We start from the raw sequence: 17,536 nt of genomic DNA, 5'->3' as shown, positions 1-17,536 counted from the left end.
CCTCTCTAAATTCAGTCAATTTAAAAGCCATTCTTAAATAATTTGTTTTCATCATTACTATGTTCATTAAAGGCAGGTGTTAATGAGGTCTGAAGGTCAATCTGTGTTCTGGCTATTTATCAAGGAACATCTTAGCTCTAGTGAAATAAAGACATATAATTCTTGCAATCACTGGAGAAATATCTTCATAGCTTCATTGGGCATAAACAATTGCTTTTGTAAGTTTGATTTAAGTAACATTTAAGAGAGAAAGATCAATCTTGGCTTGATAAGCTATATGATTATCATAACCAATGTATAATGCGATATAGTAATGCAATTTTCTTTTAACGGTAAGTTGTTGATGTCAGAATAATTATACGATGTGTAATTGTTTTAATTTCAGTCAGTATTATGAGCAAGATGCATTATTATTGGATGATGAACGATCTAGTATGTTACCAATGATGGCAGCTGGTAAGAATAAACTCGTTTATATTTCTATAATGGATTTTTTATCATTCCGTTTTTCTTCTTTAAGGCTTAAGTTCAATTCTTTTTGCAATTGACATTGACAAAGCTGAGTTTAACACTATTACTGTACAGGTATGCTGGAATGCTATTGATATTGCTTAAAAATGAATCTTTGCAAATAGAAATGGATAGTAAAAAAGTGGAAGCTATGAATGTACTTTTCTTTAACTACTTGAATTTAATTTAATTTTTAGATTCCGGGCAATATCAGCCAAGCAGTTTCTCGTCCAACATCAATATGGGCTGTACCATCACCAATGTATGCGACGTCAGGAGCTCCTGGTGAAGTTTGTGAAATACAACATTTTAAGAAAATAAAGATTTGATCGGAATTTCGTTTTTCTCCCCTGATCAAAAATATCCCTTTCATCCTTAATTATCCCTACCATTCATCTCATATATCGCTAATCTTATCATTCCTTAACCACACATGTCATTTATTCGTTGTAATCCCCCAACCATGTGTTCTCCTTAACCTTTATTATCCCATTATTACATGTCTTCATTTATCCCTTAACTATACCTGTTGTTCATTCATCCCTTATCATCCCTTAACCGCGCGTCCTCGTTTATTCTTTATCATACTTGAACAATGCGTAGTCATTTATCCTCGCGTCTTTATTAATTTGTAACTTTTATCTTTCTTTTGTGTTTCAGGAAAAGAAAAGAAAAAACGTAAAAAAAAGAAAGCAAACATTGCTCAAATTGAAAATGTTGAATTCAAAGAGACGGAAGAAGGAACTACTACTGTCAGTTCTCATGGTAGTTCTTCCACGACAACGACTGCTGACGATAGTGCCACGAGTTTTACCCGAGCGGCATACGACATATTACAACGTAATACTGATTCTCAGGTACATGCTCGTGGTAACCATGCTTTCACTAAAAGGCCTGACGATTTTCTTGAAATGCCAAAGAACTCTCAGTTGGCTTATTGTTCAAATTCTGAGAATTCAAGTCTTTCTTCCACAATGGCGAAAACCAACGTTGAGAACAAGGAGAATGAAACAGATGAACAAGTGGCTCGATTAACAAAGAAAAGCCTGGAAGTTCTGCATCTTAAAAACGAGTTTAAAACTGCGAATGATTTGAAAAAAAATCATTCTTTGACAACATCTTTGCAATCAGGGCATTACACTGACTCGTCGCTCTTGTCGGAGGAAGAAGTATGTGAGCCTCTTGTTGATATGAACAGCGGTGTATCTTTAATTCCCGTAGTTTGCCCCGATGACAATAAAGGAGTTAGGGGTCTAGCTATGTCAGATGAAAATGAGTGATTTACTGTTGCACCTGAGACGTCGCGACATTTAGTTCATTCAATAAATGATTCGCCCGTTTCAAGGTTAGAAGATACTTCATTATTTTATCGACAAGAATGTCTAACGAGTTTACCATTTTAACTGAGGTGGTAATTTATGTTGTTTTCAGTATTTACACTGATGAAGACGTCGAGAATGATGCAAATTTAGCAATTGGAGCAACTGTTGCAGCGATATGTGCCACACGTGATGGTAGCATAGAAATTAATGATTACTCAGGATCGTCATTGGTCAGAACCATGGGTGATGGTTGTATGAATGTTAGTTAATTATGAAATGCTTTTATCTTTTTTAAGGGGGGGAGGGTAGGGTAGAAAGCCATTTGTAAATATCTTTGTTATATTTAGTTCGTTATATTTGGTATGTTTTCGTTCTTTAGCCATCAGAGGGATATCCATCAGGCAAAGAAATGACTTCAGGTTTGTGTGTTTTTTTTCTATTCATGTATTTAAATGGTTTTTATTTCTTATATCTTTTGGAAAAATGTTTTGGGAACGGGAGAGGCACTTTTGCCTCTGGTTCTCAAACTATAAATGGCCTGTTAGCAGGTAGAGTTAGTTTTAAATATAGAAATATTTAGTGCAATTGGATTTTACTATTTGTAACGTAGTTGCTTTGCTTGTTTGGAGACATCCGTCAAATTTCATCATGTGAACTGAATCATTGTATGTGTGAATAATTATAATTTCATGAATATCAATAAATACGTGGTTTTTTATTGTTGAAGAGGAATTAAAACAGGCGATTGTATCGATGATGTTAAGAAAAGATGAAGTTGAAGAACGTAACAGGTTGTACTATCGTCCTTCGTTTAATATTAACATTCCATTCGAATATACACTATTTTGCCCTGATTTTTCCTTCGATCATCTTTCCTGTAGATCGTTACAACAACATTTGGAAAAGAGATGATGAAGTCAGCTTCTCTTCGTCTTCAATTAGAAGATTTAAAAGAGATATGTCGTCGAAAAATGAAGAAAATTGCGTCGCTCTTAACGGCTTAAAAAGGTTAGGACATTGAGAACTCTGCATTTCCGTTAATCAAAGATGTCTGTTGACCTGTTCGTTTTTGCTCTTTAGTGAAAATGATTTGCTCAAACACCAACTAAAGAAATACGTGGGTGCTGTTCAATCGTTGAAAAGAAATGACATTATGGAAGAAGGTTTATTAGAGGGATAGTTTATCTTTAAAATAGATGTAGAAATCTAAGATATTCGATAATCTTTTGTGTAGCTCCAGAAAATGAAAGACTTTCTTCTATCATTCTTTCTCCGGAATCTGACGTCGACGAAGTGAGGTATTTACAGTAAATTTGTAGCAAAAGTGAATCAACGGCGTTGAATTTCGTTCCTTTTCTTGTAGAAAGGAAGAAAACAAAGATTTTGAGCGGAAGTTGATCCAAGTAAGATTTCCATTAAGCCATAATACTTTTACAAAACGAAACATTTGCCTTAAAAGGTCTTCAGGTATCATATGTTGCATGAAGATGAGCCGAAATTTATTTGATAGAAAACTCTTTTATACGATGCACACGATGACTTTAAGAAATATGTAATACCAGAAGATATTTTAACTTATGAAAACTGAGGATCAATAACTGAAATGAAATCGTGATATATGTTTAAAAAACTCGCCACTCTGACTGATTTCGCGTTTCTTTTTCATCCCTGTGGAATTTCATGGTGATGACGTCATGGCGTAAGTTGTGATGAAATGTTGTTTATCATGTTTAAAGGTCGCTGATATGCATGGCGAACTTATTGAACTCAATGAAAGACTACAAAAAATGTTGAATGTTCGTGAATATCAGCTAAGAATATTAAAAGAAGAGCTTGTCAATCTTAGAGGACCGGTATGTTCAGTAAAGACCCGTGTGTTCATTATAGTACAATAGATGTACAATATTGATCGGTATGTACAATATGAACTGTTTGGTATGAATATGAAAAGCAGTAAATATTCTTTTGATTTTCTAAATATTTCTTAATAAAACTACGTATGTTCGTATGTTCTAGCTTCCTCAGGACAATAATCATGATGAATGTTTATATTTGACGGAGTTTGGTCCAAATTTCATGTCTGTCAATACTCGTCCTTTAATTAACATTTGGATTCCATCTGTTTTTGTACAAGGAAAGTCTCCAAACATTCACCATTCTTATCAGGTATAATTTTTCCATATATTTATCTCTAAAGAAAGTAAATAACTCTTCCGATGTGATGTTGATGGTTATCTGGACTAGGTTAGGGATAACTAGGGACTATATTTCAAGATTTATGATCTATATTTGGTATTTTCCTCGTTTCAAATACATCACCCTTGAGAAAAGTGTTTGTGGTCATCGTATTTAAAAGATCATGTCGTAGTTTAAATTTACTGCTCAAATATTTCACTTTTCATATGTATATGTTTAGTGGTGTTGAGAAAAAATCACAAAACTACAGATTCATCCCGACAAGCCTGTTTCGTGACTGCTCACTCTTCAGGGATTTTCCTTTAATCACGAAACAGGCTTGTCGGGATGAATCTGTAATTTTGTGATTTTTTCTCAACACCACTAAACATATTTACGCTCTGCTCTCGGGCATCGAGCACTGTTTTATACGGATTTATACTGTTTTATACTGTTATATATATACAAAGTGTATATACAATGTGCCCTCCCGGCTATCACCATATTAAAATGGTGACTCCTGCACTTGGGACACAGGACGTACGGTTACACATTGTATGGATTGTATTGTAGAGTCACCACAGTGGTCATTTATATATACATATATATATCATCTGCTCAGTGGTTCATTTATTGTCGTCAATAAAGAATTTAACATTGTTTACTTCACAAGGTTTATATCCGTATCAAAGACGATGAATGAAATGTTTACAAAAGATACTCGGATTTTTATGCCCTACATAAAAAGGTTTTTAATAAACATCAGTATTTTAATTTTTTTAATCATATTGTTTTGCCGTAATGTACAATCCCTTCCTTTTCCTTTTTATGCACAGACAAGCAAGCAGTTTAAACCTGTTGCACAATTCACGTTTCCCGCGAAGAAAATTATTGGAAATCGTGACGTCAATTTTGTGGAAACACGTCGAAAACAATTGGAAAATTACTTGAGAAAATTGATCAATTATAGTCTGGGTGCTGTTCCAGAGTTAGGTGAAAATCCTTGCAAGAGTTCTTTGTTCAAATACTTTCCATTTTTCATGTGAGTAAACACGTGATCTTTTCATGTGAGTAAACACGTGATCTTTTTCATGTGAGTAAACACGTGATCTTTTTCATGTGAGTAAACACGTGAACATGTATGAGTGTCATTTATTGTTCAATATACAGAATATTAAACGATTTTTTAGTGTTAATGTTTGTAAGGCAAGAATAGACAGAAAAAATTGAAAGTCAAAATAAGAACAAAAAGCAATCAAGCGCATGCGCTGATTGGTCTATAGCTGTGTTTTCATTAGCTTGTGCAAACCGATCTGAGCTCAACAAATCAAATCAATCAAAGAGAATTCGCAAATCAATCATGAATACATTTTAGAAGAAAAATTAAAAAGTTTATTTTAAATTTGTCTGTTTAGCATTATTGATATTTTTTAAAAAGATATTTTTCGTGTTTGCACTGGCTTATGCAAACCTCGGAGACGTTTGTGAGAACTCTTGAGCATATGCAACACTCTAACTTCGGTTTTGGGCTTGCACTGATCTGCTCTCGAGTTCTCCCAAAGATCTCCTCGTTTTGCATAAGCCCGTGCAAACGCAGTAAAATCTTTTATTTCGTAATAATACAACACAAAGAACTCAAACTTTGGCTTGTTTTAAAAAGAAAATCAAAATGCTACTACCTATTATTTCATGAATAGTTTATCAATTTTTCTCTAAACTTTCAGCAAATATTTTACAGGCAAACTTCAACGGTATCATCTGTTTCAACGACGACAACGACAAAACAAACTGTTCCTTCTACACATAATGGTTAAAAGGTAAAACTTGTAGGATGTCTGTCAAAAAAAACAGAGCATAGAAATTGTATAAGTTATATTGTATATATATAACATACGTATAGTTCAGTATATATAAATATAATATGTCTACAAAGTAGAAGAATTTCCTGATGCATCAACTTCAACGACTCTTTATTGTATGTGTTGTATACAGATATAATTTGTCAGTATTTGCTACTATATAATAGTACATCATACTGGGTTTTAACAAGTTAAAACATAATATTTAACTTGAAATGAAAACAATCGTATATTAAATACATCACACGAAACGTACTATGCTATTAAATGTTGTGCTATCTCAGCACGATTTGATCAATTTACATATCCCGCGTCACCCAGCTCTTGCTGGCGAATGCTTATACGACTTGACACGTGACCAATTTTGATCAATACGTCATAGAGATTTCTTGCTGAAACAATCTTTCTCGTAAGTATTACGTAAAATATTTCATTTGTAAGTTTCAAAGTATTACAGTGAGTAATATAACGTTTTTATTTCAGAGAAGAAGCGTAACGCATACAGTCGTTATTGTAAGTATTGTACAAAATTTCTAAGAATAGGATTTACTACTTCCTACATGTATGTATTGTAATATGAAGATGTCTTCAGCTAAAGACGAAACGTTATTGTTGATAAAATTATATACCCATGGCCATATTAAAAGTTTTATGATGGGCGATTATATTTATACTAAGAATTCGCTTTCCGCCTTGCAAATCCATTTTCACATATTTTATAACATCACAACAAGTTAAACCTGTTGAATACATGATTCTTTCTTTGAAGCTGTTGCTAAAAGTCGTTTCCAAACTCGATAAAACGAAAATGGCCGTTGAAAAGTTACGTTTTTTTTTACAAAAATTTATATCAGTTTTACCCTAAAATATCAGCTGCTTCTTCCCCAGTCAAACTTTATACTTCATTCCTCATTCATTTTTTGAAGCTGTCGGGAAAAGTCTTTCTAGAAGTCGGAAAGATGTTGACGAAGAAGCATGGCATTGCCGAAATTTTTGTTGTACATGGTGGGTTTTTTACCAGAGTTTTGACAATTGCTGGTTTTTCAAAGATCTTTACGTTAAATACATGACTATTTTTTGCTAAGCTCTTTGAAAAAGTCGTTCAAGAAGTCAGAAAAGACGTTAACGAAATGACGACCGTTACAGAATGGCATTGCGGAAATTTTCGTTGCACAAGGTCGGGTTTCTCTTGGCGAATTGTTGCCTCCAATATTAACTGCTTTTTTGTCCATCGTTTGTATCTTTACTGTTTACTGAAATAACTGCCGAAAGTTTGTGTAAGAACATGTTACATGTTACATGTTCGTTCGCTGAATCCCGGCTATCGGGCTCATATAAATAGTCCCTAAAACTAAAGGTAAGTTTATGAAAGTAATCAACTGCTTATATTGCCGTTGACTATAGTCTTTGCATTTTCACACACTTTCACACCAAACACTATAGTCTTTCATTTTACACACTTTCACATTGTCCCATGGAGATTGAAAATTCTTTAAAAGGGACAACATATAATGCCGGCTGATAGTTGAATAATAAAATTTAAAAAATACATTGTAATTATATTTTTCTATCCGGTTCATTCCTTTGATTTGTGCAAAACTAGTTGGTCAGCCTTCATTTACCATTGAAGACCTTTGTATAATTTCAATGTTTGTCACTACGTCAAGCCCACAGGTGCATGGAACATTGTTAGCTACGTTGATGCAAGCACAAAAGATTTTCCTCCATTGAAAATGTAATGCACTAGTGAGGTTAGCACAGTGATTGGGTTTCGAAATTTTACAGTAGTTTAATTGCAAAACGTCGTTTTTATGTACACCCTGTAGAATGCTAAATAAAAGAGATCAAATGTTTATGCTAATTAATACAATAAGAAAATGAGATGAAGAGAACAATCTAGAGGGTTTATCAAATCATTTTTGACATCAGTGGACCTTTAGAATTTGCATGATTCAGCTGTAGTTGTTCCCCAAGAAGACTTAAATGTTTGGGATTTGCTATTTGCTGTAGCTGAAGTATACGTTTTTATTTATATTGTATTAAATTGCATTTATCGTTCTATGGGGATTAATTACTTCTAAGTGATGAATCATGCAAATTCTAAATTTCACAATGTACAATTGACGACACACCTGGTAAATAACCAATCAGAACACAACAGTGTACGACACACCTAGTAAATGACTAATCAGAACACAACACGTTTACCATACGCCTAGTCACTGACCAATCAGAATACAAGACGTTCGTGAAACTTGGGCCATAGTCTAAGACTAAGAACGTACCATTTGAACGTGAAAGTCTGTAGTTACACGAAGAATAGTTAGCCGAAGTCGAAATTATTCCAAGGTGAAATATCTCTTGGAGTGCTTTGAAAAAATGTTCAGGTAAATGTGTTGTTTCAAGTTCTTTTGCATTGAGTAAACATTGAATTGGGACACTGCATGTGATGTTCATTAATGTAAAGTGCAGTGTGCCCTTCCCATAAATTTGGTTGAAATTCTTCTTCCCTTGAACGACATTACTAGTGAATAAAATGTTCAATGTAAGTATGTTATCAATGTTTTTCATTTATGGAAGTATAGTAGTGTGAACTGACATTGGCTTCAATTGTCCTATGTAGAAACCTTCTGGTCAAGAATGGACAATATACGTACTTTAAGGAAATCCTCTGAACAATGATCAAGAATAAACAGCATACTTTAATGAAGTCCTCTGAACAATGATCATGAATGAAAAATTTACTTTAATGAAGACCTCTGAACAATGATCAAGAATGAACAGCATACTTTAATGAAGTCCTCTGAAGAATGATTAAGAATGAACAATTTACTTTAATGAAGACCTCTGAAGAATGATCAAGAATGAACAGCATACTTTAACGAGTCCTCTGAAGAATGATAAAGATGAACAATATATTTTAATGAACTCTTCTGAATAATGATCAAGAATGAACAATATACTTTGATGAAATTGAAAAATACGTGACTTCTAATGCCCTAAAGACCATCTCTACAAAGAATGCAAACGCTAAACACTATTCTGGAGCAATGCATCCATCAGCCCAACGCCTGTTTCCATGGAAAAGTCAATATTATGACCTTTTCTAAAACATTTTCCTGGGAGTTTTCCTGCTAACATCACGACTGGTCAATCAATCGCAATGATGGAGAAAACCACGCCGCTATTAAATGCCCAAATGTCAACATTATTTAATTGAAAATTTTTGTAATAAAAACATGGAATTTCTTTAGCATGAAAATGAAAAACCTAAAAATCCTAATTTTCCGACTGGCTGTCGATATTTCCGATTTAATGCCGTAGACGACATGCACAGTTGCAAGAAATGGCCAATCTTGTTTCTGTGCTTGCCGTCGTCGACATAAAAGCGGTGATGTTTGTCAGGTAGCCTGAAAATTGGATACGATGGTTTCACCATCAACGTTCTGAATTTTCAAAAATTATTTTGGGCTTTTGTGGCTGTCCTTGCTCAACATCCGATCGTTTCATCTTCACAATTGGCATGAGATTTGTCATTCATCGTAGTCTGTCGTCGAACTGCCAAGGATTCGTCGAAAACCGTAAGTGTAATAATAATAAACCTTTTATTTAGTTAGGCCTGTTAACAGGTCAAATCTCTAATATAATTCGGGCAATAGCCACAACAAATCCTGGTGTTCAGTATATTCCACTGTAAGGCTATTTTTTTAATGCAGGAATGCAAATAAATATATTTAAAGAAATTTACATCTGCATTTTCAAAAATAGTCTTGATTAAGAGGTAATAAAAGTGTTCTTTTGGTTAAAATAATCCAATAGTGTTTATCGGTGCTGCTTTAATTCTTTTAAAATTTGTGTCTTAGTAAGCGTGAATTTGTATCAACTATTTCAAGTCTGTGACTGGCATGCAACAATTGTGTTGTTCTATATAATTTACCTTCGAAAACCTCTGTGTGAATATACTGCTTTAAGGAGCTACGCATGATCGCAGCGGTTGTTGCCTCGCAGAAGGATAGGCAGGACCATAGCTTAGAATCGGAAATGCAAGTGAAGTTTGGCCCAAGGAAGGCAACTTCAACTTGGGGTTAGTGGGTACAAATGGTACCTTAGCGTAGAGGATGCAAATAGCATCTGTAAGAAGACCTTTGAAGACTGGATCAAGCGAGCAAGGCCTATTGAAGACCAAGGGAAGATTGTGGTTTTGGTGGAAAGAAAAATATCTCTCCCCTAGTACGGTAAGAGCATGCAGTCGTTGTAGTTGGCCAATTTCATGAACGGCTTTCTACATTGACTATTAAGGCACTCCTGCATGGATCCCCTATTATGCATGAGTAGTTCAACCCACCCCGGTTGGAGGTCGCCCGTAGGTGCAACATGCATTGGGTTAAGTTAAGTTAAGGGCATGATGGGTTACCTCCTTAACGGGGCATTCCTTTGCAGGGCGGAATTCCGGTGCCATGCGCAGGTAGGAAGTTTAGATAGCTTAGGCATGCGCTGTAATTGCAGCGAGTAGTTGCTACGCTTAGATAATGAGTATGGGGTTACAACCTTTATAAATTTAAAGGATGAACTCCACTATCAAGAGAAATGACTAAATTTTTCAAAATCTTTTGAAGGAAACTTTAATCTTGTCTGTCATTTTCAAATCGACAAATTGAAACTCAAATAGTCTTCAGTTTGTCAAGACATTTACAGTTTAGGAGCGGCGTGGCAATTACTGTAAATGTAAAAATGGATATGTTGTTTTCTTATTAAAAAAACTTCATTCTTGAGAATTTCGATGCGGCAAGCCACAGCAAAAACAGGCATAAAAATATGTTTAGTACACCAGGTATAAGTATGCGGAATGGCTTCATATTAACCAAACTAACACAAAACATAGTTTTAATAAAAGCACATTGTTTGTTTTCTTTGATGGTTACCATGAAGACAAACCGCAGACGTTGTCACATATGATACAAAATAGTTACACGATGGTTTCCATGTTCACCATTCGCGTTGCTATGTAGTCATCTATGTGATAATTGTCAAACTAAAACATAACTTAAATCAAGCGCTGCCGGTTGTTTGGTTAAACCATCCACGGTCCCTCGGTAACCAAACTCAACGTGTGCTTCTTCAAGTGTTCTAAATTGTTTCAAAAAATATTAAATTTCGTCTGTCTGCTTAAAATATTTTGAAGTACATTTATCTAATCCATGTCATGCAGCAAGCGCTTGCTCCAACTTTAAGCGTTAGTGGCACCGGGCGCGCAAAGCACTGAATGAAACGGTGCAAAATAGGGACTGCTAAGGTGGCGCTAGGTGCGACTGATTCGGATGTGGATTAGATAAGAAAAACACACGTTAAAAGAAATTCCCATCCAAATTACACAATTTTCTCGTCCAAAGTAGGAAATTGTCGAGTTCGCTGATCGGTTTACGTGCGGTAAAACTAAAATGTGGCGGTTTGTACGTACGTTGTATGTACTTTAAAAATGGCGAATTATATACATAACTAAAATACTTGAAAGATTTTTGGAATTGCATCGTTACAAAGGTAAGTAAAGATTTTTATGTCTAATGGTCCCCCGGGGCGCGGAACTTCGGCTGAAATCCCTAATGGTTTTTTCCTCTTCAGTATTCTCCAAATTCTCGTGCCGTTGTGTTCGGTTTTGGTTTATACCGTTCAGGTTTTTCCATTAGGGATTTTTTATTTCGGTTAAGTCATCAAAAAAAAACAGTGACCTTGGTGTGGGACTAAACTTGTACTACTTGTCATATACAACCATGGAACAAAAAGGAATGCAATTTGAAGGCTATGGATGCTTAGCTGAGAGAACCTAGGGTCTATCAGCTAAAATTTACAGCCATCTTCACTTTCGTTAAAAAAAACAGCGTCATGTTTAAGCAATTCTGCATGTTAGAACAGTTTGGGTGATTTTAGTTTAATCATTTTTTATATTTATTTACTTAACATTTATTGTAAATGTGAAAGTTAAACTTGCATGTATTTGGAGCGTAAAGTTGGATATTTAAGCATTTTAATGCATTATAAAAAAGCTGATAATTGTTTATTGTTTGTGACTTTAAATTGTGAAGTGTAATTGAACGACAAAGATCTTGACCTATTTTTGTCTATTACGATCAAGCAATAACTTACCAAAATTCCACAAAGATCTAATTTTGGAACTATAAAATATTCAAAATATGTTCAATAGCCAAAATCGTCTGAACTTTCCAAGAAAAAAAACAGCCCAACTGTGGGGTATATTCAAAAAGGGGAAAATTTAGTCTTTGGGTTCCATTCCCAATACACTGTTTTTTAGTATTTGTGCAATCAAATTGTCAAGTTTCGATTAAATCCGTATCGGATAATCCATGATATAAAGAAGGAACTTTTAAATCTTAAAGAATCTTTGCAAGAAGCAACATGTTAATCAGATTAAAGATCATGGAATCGGGTAAAGATTAAGGATTACAAAATAACAGTCCCAGTCTCCCAACGCTCTCGTCTAAATCTAAACAATAGTATGAAACAATATTGAAACAAAGCAAAGAAAAGATTTTACGTTTTATTAGTTGACTAAGTTGAGGGAAGCTTAGTACTTTCCCCGTGTTTCAAAAAATTCATTAAACTACGGTGAAGTAAACATATTAAAATGGCTCTTGAAAATACGGTCCAATTATCCGAGAAATACGAAGCAGTTATGGTTCTCAGTGGAGTGGGGATGCTCTAGGTTATAAGAATGGTTTGTGGGAATTCTGTTACAGTGGTACTCAAATTCATGAAGAACTAGAAAAACTCGGAGGACTTGATAAAATTGACATTAAAGGATGGAGGGTTAGTGACGACACTGTACTACACATTGCTACAGCAGAAGCGTTGGTTTCTGAATGGACAACAACGGAAGAGTTATTGAGCATTATGGCTACAAAGTACAAGAAGACATGTGCTGAGGATATGTGGGAAAGAGCTCCTGGGCAGACCACAACAAAGGCATGTTTCATGTTACAACCTCTTGAGGAAAAAGGTTACATTATACCATTTAATGAACGAGGTGGAGGATGTGGTGCAGCTATGAGATCCATGTGTATAGGTTTGATGTTTCCTTGTGAAGATCAAATTGAAATGTTAATTGAAATTGCTGTTGAAAGTGGAAGGATGACTCATAATCACCCCACAGGTATTCACCTTTCATAATAAAGCAACGATTTCAGATCATGTATCAATTATCAAGTCACTAATGTCTAGTGTTTTGTCTATCAACAAGTGTTGCTTTGTATAAAGTTTGCTAGGTTTTCCTGTTATCTGCATTGCTTTTCATTTTAACAAACCTTTATAGTAATTTAGCTTTTCAATCTTTTGCTTTTCTTAGATGTTTTATCTTCAACTCTTCCTTTGATTACTTACTTGATCAAGCCATTACCATGAATGTTTCATATCCTTTTATCTAATATCAATTTATAAATGAAATAAAAGAAGGTTGACCTTAGGTTTGCATAAGTCTATGCAATCCATCATTTTCTAGAACCACATCTCAAATGCCTCCATCCTTCTAACATTGCTCACTTTAAATGACCATATCTTTGATCCATCCTTTTATCGCTTTTCCACATTTCCAAATTTCTGTCTTCTAAAACTGTTTGAATTGCCATTGCTGTTTTGCTTTAATATCTTCACTACTTCAGCCATTGAATCCATGATCCATATCAAAATGCTGCTATTATGTAAATAGGGTCATCATAATGTAAGTGACCTAAAATTAGCAATCTTTAAAGATAATGATTTTAATTATAAGTTATCTTGGGGCTGTTACTGCAGCTTTATTTACAGCCTATGCTATACAGAAGATGGCTCCAAAAAAATGGGGAGCAGGACTTTTAAGTGTTTTACCCAAAGTTTGGGAATACATTGAGAAGGTTGGTCGTGATGTAGAAGAAAACAAGAAATTTTGGGGCTACTTTAAAAATAGTTGGGAGTCATATCTTGAACTACGGGAATGGAACCATTGAACCAAAGTTTCCAGTGACATATAACATACCTGAACGTGATGCTTTTTATAAATCTGTCAGTAATGCAGATTGGGGTGGGTCCAGTGGTCATGATTCACCAATGATTGCTTACAATGCTTTGATGATGGCAAAAGATTCCTGGTTTCAATTGTGCTCTTGTTCTATGTTTCATGGTGGAGATAGTGAAAGTACAGGAATATTGGCTGCAGCATCATGGGGTGGTATGTATGGTATGAAAGTTGTACCCGTTGGAAATTATAGTATCCTGGAATATGGTCATAGGCTTATGGAGCTTGGTAAAAAGTTACTGAATGTATCAAAGAATATGAACAACTAACAGGATAGTATTTATTTAACAAAATTCTGTCAACCCAATATACTTTAGTATGTTTGCAACTCATACAATAAAAATTATGACTTGATTATAACATAAAAGCAAATTACTTTAGAAATAAAGTCTAAAGAAGAATGTCAGATTCAAGGCATGGGCAGTTCTAAGTTATACTTAGGATGATTCCCGGCTGTAGAGTAAGTTTATTGACTAGATATCAGTGAAACTATATATAGACAAGGACCATTACATCTTTAGGTTCATTTTACCTCACAAAATGCAAATTGCAAACTTATTCACTACCGAAAATACCTTCTGAGGGACAGGGGAGCTGACTTGGCAGGTGGAAGCCTTGCTCCTACGGTCTATGTGTTTAAAATAGGCTTAACATAATTTAGAAGGTACAATTTTCTTTGAAACAAGTAGCTACCAAAGTATAACTGTAAAGCTTTGTCATATTCCCGAGTTTCATAATACAACACACCTAGATTTTTTAAAAGACTTAACGACATCAACCTGACTAGTTCCTAACGATTGTTTTCGAATTTCCAGAGCTTTTTCATGAACCTCTATAGCTTTGTCGTAGTTTCCAGTTTCATAAAACACCAAACCAAGATTGTTTAAAGACCGAGCAACATCAACATGATTTGAACCTAACGATTGTTTTCGAATTTGTAGAGCATTGTCGTAAAACTCCATAGCTTTATCGTAGTTTCCAGTTTTACAAAACACCAAACCAAGATTGTTTAAAGACGTAGCAACATCAACGTGATTTTTACCTAAGGATTGTTTTCGAATTTCCAGAGCTTTTTCGTGAAGCTCTATAGCTTTGTCGTAGTATCCAGTTTTATTAAACACATTACCAAGATTGTTTAAAGACACAGCGACATCAACATGATTTGGACCTAACGATTGTTTATGAATTTCCAGAGCTTTTTCATGAAATTCTATCGCTTTGTTGTTGTTTCCAGTATGATTATACACATTACCAAGATTGTTTAAAGACGTAGCAACATCAACATGATTTGGACCTAACGATTGTTTTTTGATTTCCAGAGCTTTTTCGTAAAATTCTATAGCTTTGTCGTAGTTTCCAGTTTGATAAAACACCATACCAAGATTGTTTAAAGACGTAGCAACATCAACATGAATTGGACCTAACGATTGTTTTTTGATTTCCAGAGCTTTTTCGTAAAACTCTATAGCTTTGTCGTAGTTTCCAGTTTCATAAAACACCAAACCAAGATTGTTTAAAGACCGAGCAACATCAACATGATTTGAACCTAACGATTGTTTTCGAATTTGTAGAGCATTGTCGTAAAACTCCATAGCTTTATCGTAGTTTCCAGTTTTACAAAACACCAAACCAAGATTGTTTAAAGACGCAGCAACATCAACATGATTTGGACCTATTAATTGTTTTCGAATTTCCAGAGCTTTTTCGTGATGATTTTTAGCTTTGCTATACTTCCCGGTAACAAAATATAAAAGACCAAGAATATTAAAATACCAAGCTTTGTCATAACTAGATTCTTCTGATTTAAATTTATCCAATAGTTCAAGAGCAAGATCGTATTTTCCAAAATGTCTTAATTTGTCAACAAAATATTGGAAAACTTGTAAAGTGTTCATGTTGATTTTCGTCTTGTTGGTCTTTAATAATTGAACAATTTTTTCAAGATGTGGCATTAATTTGATTTCGTTGTCTCTCTCTTTAAACATGTAAAGTGCTTTGGATATTTGATCAACGTTAGTTTCCATTTCATGTTCTTCATTTGAATGTTCAGATTGATAAACAATAATTGCTTTGTGAACAATGCGATGTAGACTAATGTCATTATTTTCTGAATGCAAGAACAATGAGCAGTCCTTTAAACAAAGACATATATCTTCCTTTGAGTGTTTGGGATCTATTTTTTGAACATAAAAAACAATAATGTCTCGTGGTATAGGATCAAACGATATCACGGAAAAAAAGTTAATAACAATTGCCAATATTGAGGATTCTTCAGCATTTTGTCTGACAGCTAAAAGTGAAGCTTGTAACATACTTCTAGGATATACCGAGTTAAATTTAACAAAAGTGGCGTCCATGTTTTCTTGTTCTTCTGAAGATATTTTCTTTAAATATTGTCTCAAAGTAAATGAGCAGTTTGCTTTGTTTACACGACTGACATAACAACCAGCGGCAGCCAAAGCCAGCGGTTGACGATCTAATGCGTGGGATACTTCATTCAACAATTGTTCATCAGTTATATGATCTTCAGTGTAAAATTCCAACAGTTGACAACATTCTTTATCATTCATTCCACTTCTGATGGAAATATGTTTGTTAAACTCATCGTCTTGAGGCACGGCATCTGTGTTCTGGATAGTAACTATGATTTGTCCATTTATCCACATGGGATCACCAACTTGGGGGAGTAATGAAGAAATTTTGCTAAGCTGTACCACGTTGTCTACAATGATCAACCAATTTTGCCAAAATTTTAATCGTGTGGATACTAACGATCGCAAATTCTTCACTTTGTCTGCGATGGAACAATTTTCATCTTCAAATTTTTTAATCATATACTTGTCACAGTTTAAATGGTATCCAAGTTCACAGTAAGTTTTAAAAGAGATTCCTCATTTTTCCATCGAGAGTCATTACAAACGAAGTTCTATTTTTCCAATCACACGATTTTTTCACAAACCTGTCTTGCAAGTTGTGATTTACCACTGCCAGGATTACCAGTGATGTAAAATATGTCAGTTTATCATTGTTATCATTGCTTAATTTTTCAAGATCTTTTATAATTTTATTTCGTAATTCAGTGCGTTCAACAAAAAAATGATTAGATTTTGAAGGAAGAACTTGGAACGAATTAAAACAGTTTCGATGATTTTTTATTTCAATGATTTCACGAAGAGAAAAATTCAAATCTTGAAATGATTTTTCAATGATGTTGACTATATCACCAAAATCATCATCTGAACATTCCCTTTCATACCAATGTGCGTACTTGTTTCTTTCACAACGAAGTGCATGAACAGCATCCTTTGTTTTTTTGTCAAGGTGGTTTTCAATTGAATTTGAAAAAATTATTGCATCAAATAATATCGTACAGTCCCACTTACTGGTATCTCCATCTTGATATTTTCGTCGAGTTTTTTGGTCTAACCTTCTTCTTGATTCTAAATTGTAAAATTTGTTACCACTGATGTGTGTATCATCCCATTCTCCATAAGTTGATTTGTAATGAGAGTTCCATTGTTTAATGAAAACTGAGCAAGTTCCTTTGTACCACGTTAATTATTTGCTGAATGTAAGACAGATTTCTTATTCCTGACGATTCCATCTGT

At 34.4% G+C, this 17,536-nt stretch overlaps 1 protein-coding gene, 2 long non-coding RNA genes and 1 pseudogene across 6 annotated transcripts; all 4 read left to right on the top strand.

The window, feature by feature from the left end:
• The first annotated feature begins 156 nt into the window (after nucleotides 1-156).
• Nucleotides 157-796, top strand: LOC124457944. The gene is made up of 4 exons (XR_006952897.1): nucleotides 157-218; nucleotides 386-456; nucleotides 521-585; nucleotides 708-796. It is a non-coding gene; the product is annotated as an uncharacterized LOC124457944 (long non-coding RNA).
• Nucleotides 797-1,758: 962 nt separating this feature from the next.
• On the top strand, nucleotides 1,759-6,121 carry LOC124457938 (sorting nexin-29-like). 4 transcript variants are annotated; one of them, XR_006952894.1, is made up of 13 exons: nucleotides 1,760-1,855; nucleotides 1,942-2,092; nucleotides 2,212-2,251; nucleotides 2,560-2,623; nucleotides 2,714-2,840; nucleotides 2,913-2,995; nucleotides 3,067-3,130; nucleotides 3,196-3,235; nucleotides 3,569-3,685; nucleotides 3,967-3,998; nucleotides 4,681-4,755; nucleotides 4,844-5,049; nucleotides 5,746-6,121. XR_006952894.1 is itself a non-coding variant. In XM_047008081.1 (12 exons), the coding sequence occupies exons 4-11, from the start codon at nucleotides 2,602-2,604 to the stop codon at nucleotides 4,708-4,710; spliced, it is 633 nt and encodes a 210-aa protein (XP_046864037.1). In that variant the 5' UTR covers nucleotides 1,759-1,855; nucleotides 1,942-2,092; nucleotides 2,212-2,251; nucleotides 2,560-2,601; the 3' UTR covers nucleotides 4,711-4,755; nucleotides 4,844-5,007. The 4 variants fall into 4 exon arrangements, 2 of the variants coding, with proteins under 2 accessions (XP_046864037.1, XP_046864036.1); XM_047008081.1 differs by lacking the exon at nucleotides 5,746-6,121 and having other exon boundaries at nucleotides 1,759-1,855; nucleotides 3,849-3,998; nucleotides 4,844-5,007; XR_006952896.1 differs by lacking the exon at nucleotides 4,681-4,755 and having other exon boundaries at nucleotides 1,761-1,855.
• A 516-nt stretch (nucleotides 6,122-6,637) lies between these two features.
• Nucleotides 6,638-7,202, top strand: LOC124457958. The gene is made up of 2 exons (XR_006952913.1): nucleotides 6,638-6,871; nucleotides 6,952-7,202. It is a non-coding gene; the product is annotated as an uncharacterized LOC124457958 (long non-coding RNA).
• Nucleotides 7,203-12,520: 5,318 nt separating this feature from the next.
• On the top strand, nucleotides 12,521-14,216 carry LOC124457318 (annotated as a pseudogene).
• The last annotated feature ends 3,320 nt before the right edge of the window (nucleotides 14,217-17,536 follow it).

This window comes from Xenia sp. Carnegie-2017, unplaced genomic scaffold (assembly GCF_021976095.1).
Source record: "Xenia sp. Carnegie-2017 unplaced genomic scaffold, XeniaSp_v1 HiC_scaffold_6, whole genome shotgun sequence".
Classification (NCBI taxonomy): Eukaryota; Metazoa; Cnidaria; class Anthozoa; order Malacalcyonacea; family Xeniidae; genus Xenia; species Xenia sp. Carnegie-2017.
Note: the sequence above shows the minus strand (reverse complement) of the source record. Positions and strands in the feature narration are given on the sequence as shown.